We start from the raw sequence: 3,518 nt of genomic DNA, 5'->3' as shown, positions 1-3,518 counted from the left end.
ATTAGTTGAATATGCAGAATGCTTCTATGTGTAAGTGTATAAAATATACAAATTATTTTATAAAATGATTTTATTATCTTTCTATAAAAAATATTTAGCAGAGGCATGGGGTTATTCCTTGAATAATATTGATTATGTGAACTAATATATGCTCACTGTCATATTTACACCATAAGAGTTAAAAGGATATGTTGTTTTGAGTTGGATTTCTTACTACAATAAGAGCCATCATTGCAAAGTAAAAAATAAAATAAAATAAAAAACAAAAACGAAAAACAGAAATTAGAATGACATTTACGTCCTTTTCTTTATAGCTTACTAAATCTATGTCCAAGAAATAGTACGAGATACTTATTTTTTAGCTGGGTACAAAAATATCTTCTTAACAGGACGATGGTGAGGATTAGAAATAATATATAGAGAGTACCTACTGTTGTTGTTCTGGTAGCGTAGTAGTTACAAATCGGGCTGTGAACCTCAGGGTCAGCAGTTCGAAACTACCAGCTGTTCTGCAGGAGAAAGATGAGGCGTTCTGCTCCCGTAAAGATTTACAGCCTCGGAAACCCTGTATAGGGTCACTATGAGCGGGAACCGACTCCACGGCACATAACAACAACAACAACTGTTCTGGTAAGTGCCGTCGAGTGAGTTCTGCCTCATAGCGACTCGGTATAGGGTTTCCAAAGATCAGCTGGTAGTTTGAACCCCCGAGCTTGCAGTTCAAACTGAGCTTGCAGTCAAGTGCGTTGTCCTGAAGCACTACAACTGGACTCCAATACGTTGACTCAAATATAATGGGCATTTGTTTTATATGTAAGTTTCTTTTTAAAATTATCTGAAGTTAGACTGCACCTGAGTGATGATATACTCTAGTGGCACAAAACTGATAATAATTATAATGCAAGATTTTGGATTTAATGAAGAATTTATCTTCAATACAGTTTTGTTGTGTTTTGTTTTTTTTTTTCTTTTTTTTAATTATGCATTTTGTCCTAATTCTTTGTAAGCATTGTGTGTGTGATTACTAATCAGAGGAAGAAAGACACAACATATTGCTTTCTCCAAATTATTCCTTTCAGAAAAGCAAACAGAAATTTCTTATCATATAACAGCTACAGAAGAATTGAAACCAGTAAAGAATTAATGTCATCACTTGTTTAAATTATAATTAATTATTAAAGAGGTGCATTTTACAATTCAACTATCATTTTTACACTTCTCAATAGCCTGTAATAGAACTCTGATAAAAAGGCAAGGACAGCAGTCAATTTACTACTTAAGAAAAAAAAAAAAATTGCCTCTGATCAATATAAAAAAATCTTAAAATTGATATGTGTTTTTATTTTATTCATGTACTTCTACTCTTCACACAATGAAAAGAGGTTGAATGGTTGAATAGTAACTCAGTTTGAATATGTGGTTTATGAAAAGAACAAAATTGAATAAATCCAAGTGTTATTGTTGTTAAGTGCCATCTAGTCAGTTCCAAATCATAGTGACTCTGTGTGGGTTTCCAAGGTGTGGTTACTGAGTTTGAACTGCAGACCTTGTGGTTCAAACCACCCTTGCAGCCCAGCACATTATCCTGCAGCACCACACCATAAGGTAAATGATACAGCAACATAATATAAAAATAGAAATATCTTATATCAACCATCTATCCTTCAGTTTTACAGATTCTAGTGCAGGGATGGATTTTGAAACACCAGGTGACCCAGATAACGAATTTTTGCATGTAGATTTCTAAAACATTAGCAAATCTTGCTTTTCACTTTAGATGTCCAAAAGATGAAACCACCAAAACAAATTGCAATCATCCAGCAAAGATATATTTTCAACTTTTATTCATTTAGCAAGGACTTGGGATACTAATCTTCAGTCTCCCCAACTCACACCACACACCACCAACCTTCACTGTTTAAATATTCAAGGAGGCGTTCTTATTTATGAGGGAAAATGAATTGGAGTTGACTCAATGGCAACTGGTAGACATAGAAACCATACAACATATTTTATCTTTTATGTTATTTTATTTCATACAGCAATCCTGTGAGGTAAGTCTTGCTTTCTATATTTTACAGAAAAGATAAGTGACGTTCAGTTAAATATCTTTCTTAAATGTACACAGTGATTACGTTTGGAATCAAAGTCAGGTTGTTGTTTTTTTTATACATTGCTTCCCGGAGTTTCTTGGGTAGTGGAAAATAATTGCATGATTTCTTCACTCATTTCCTTACATAGATAGATAAGAATGTTAAATTATATTCTGAGAGCTTTGCTGTTGGTTTTAAGTAGAATAAATTATTATTATGTTATAATATATTTAAGAGTCTTGTGTTTATCACTGGGAGAAAGTGTGTATCATAGCTATTAAGTTACAGCAAAATTTTTAACATAGTCTATTATTAAATCTACTCAGCTAAACAGCTCAAAGTTTAAATAAGAAAAAAAAAAGTATTCCTATGTCAAACTGGTTTTTGTTTTATTTTTGCTGTGCATAATTTATCAAGAGCTTTCTTTTTGCTCATAGGAATGACTTGTCAAGCTCGAACATCATACACTGAAGATGAAGTTCTTTGGGGTCACCGTTTTTTTCCTGTGATTTCCTTAGAGGAAGGATTCTTTAAAGTTGATTACTCCCAATTCCATGCAACATTTGAAGTCCCCACCCCACCTTACAGTGTGAAAGAACAGGAGGAAATGCTTCTTATGTCATCCCCTTTAATAGCACCAGCCATAGCCAACAGCAAAGAAAGACACAATTCTGTGGAATGCTTAGATGGCCTAGATGACATTAGTACAAAGCTTCCATCTAAGCTGCAGAAAATGACTGGAAGAGAAGACTTCCCCAAAAAACTCTTGAGAATGAGTTCTACAACTTCAGAAAAAGCTTACAGCTTGGGAGATTTACCTATGAAACTTCAGAGAATAAGTTCAGTTCCTGGCAACTCAGAAGAAAAACTGGTATCTAAAACCACCAAGATGTTATCTGATCCCATAAGTCAGTCTGTGGCTGATTTGCCACCAAAGCTTCAAAAGATGGCTGGAGGAGCAGTCAGAATGGAAGGGAATCTTCCAGCCAAATTAAGAAAAATGAACTCTGACCGATTTACATAACACAACACCCCCTTAGGCATTATTTAATGTTTGATTTAGTTATAGTCCAATATTTGGTCGATGAGGTAATCCTCCCTAAGGAATATGAAAGGTACAACAACCACCCTCCCCAAGTTCTATATGCATATTTGAGACTCTTTCTTTCCCAAGTATTACTACTGTGCAAAGAGGGAAATTATGAAGGGAGGACATTGTAAGGACGTTCTTACCAACAGGCATGTATTATCACATCAAGCATGCAATAATGTGCAGATTTTGCATTTAGTTTTATGGCATGATTTATATATGGCATATTTATATTGTGTATTCTGGAAAAATATATATATTTAAAGGGGTGGTATTCTCCCTAATATTTCTAACACATATATTAAGCCAAACATGAATGGATAGCTTTCAGGGTG

The 3,518-nt window shown here is 34.2% G+C and overlaps 1 protein-coding gene across 2 annotated transcripts in view; it reads left to right on the top strand.

The window, feature by feature from the left end:
* Positions 1 to 3,434, top strand: part of LOC102833181 (G protein-activated inward rectifier potassium channel 1-like) — a 199,876-nt gene extending 196,442 nt beyond the window's left edge. Inside the window, exon 3 of one of the 2 annotated variants that reach the window (XM_006834531.1) lies at positions 2,531 to 3,434. In XM_006834531.1, the coding sequence (XP_006834594.1) occupies positions 2,531 to 3,117 (587 nt within the window). In that variant the 3' untranslated portion in view covers positions 3,118 to 3,434. The remainder of the gene's footprint in view (positions 1 to 2,530) is intronic. The other variant, XM_006834532.1, reaches the window with a different exon arrangement.
* Positions 3,435 to 3,518: the final 84 nt, after the last annotated feature.

This window comes from Chrysochloris asiatica, unplaced genomic scaffold (genome assembly GCF_000296735.1).
Source record: "Chrysochloris asiatica unplaced genomic scaffold, ChrAsi1.0 scaffold00012, whole genome shotgun sequence".
Taxonomy (NCBI): domain Eukaryota; kingdom Metazoa; phylum Chordata; class Mammalia; order Afrosoricida; family Chrysochloridae; genus Chrysochloris; species Chrysochloris asiatica.
This window is presented reverse-complemented; position numbering and strand designations above follow the sequence as displayed.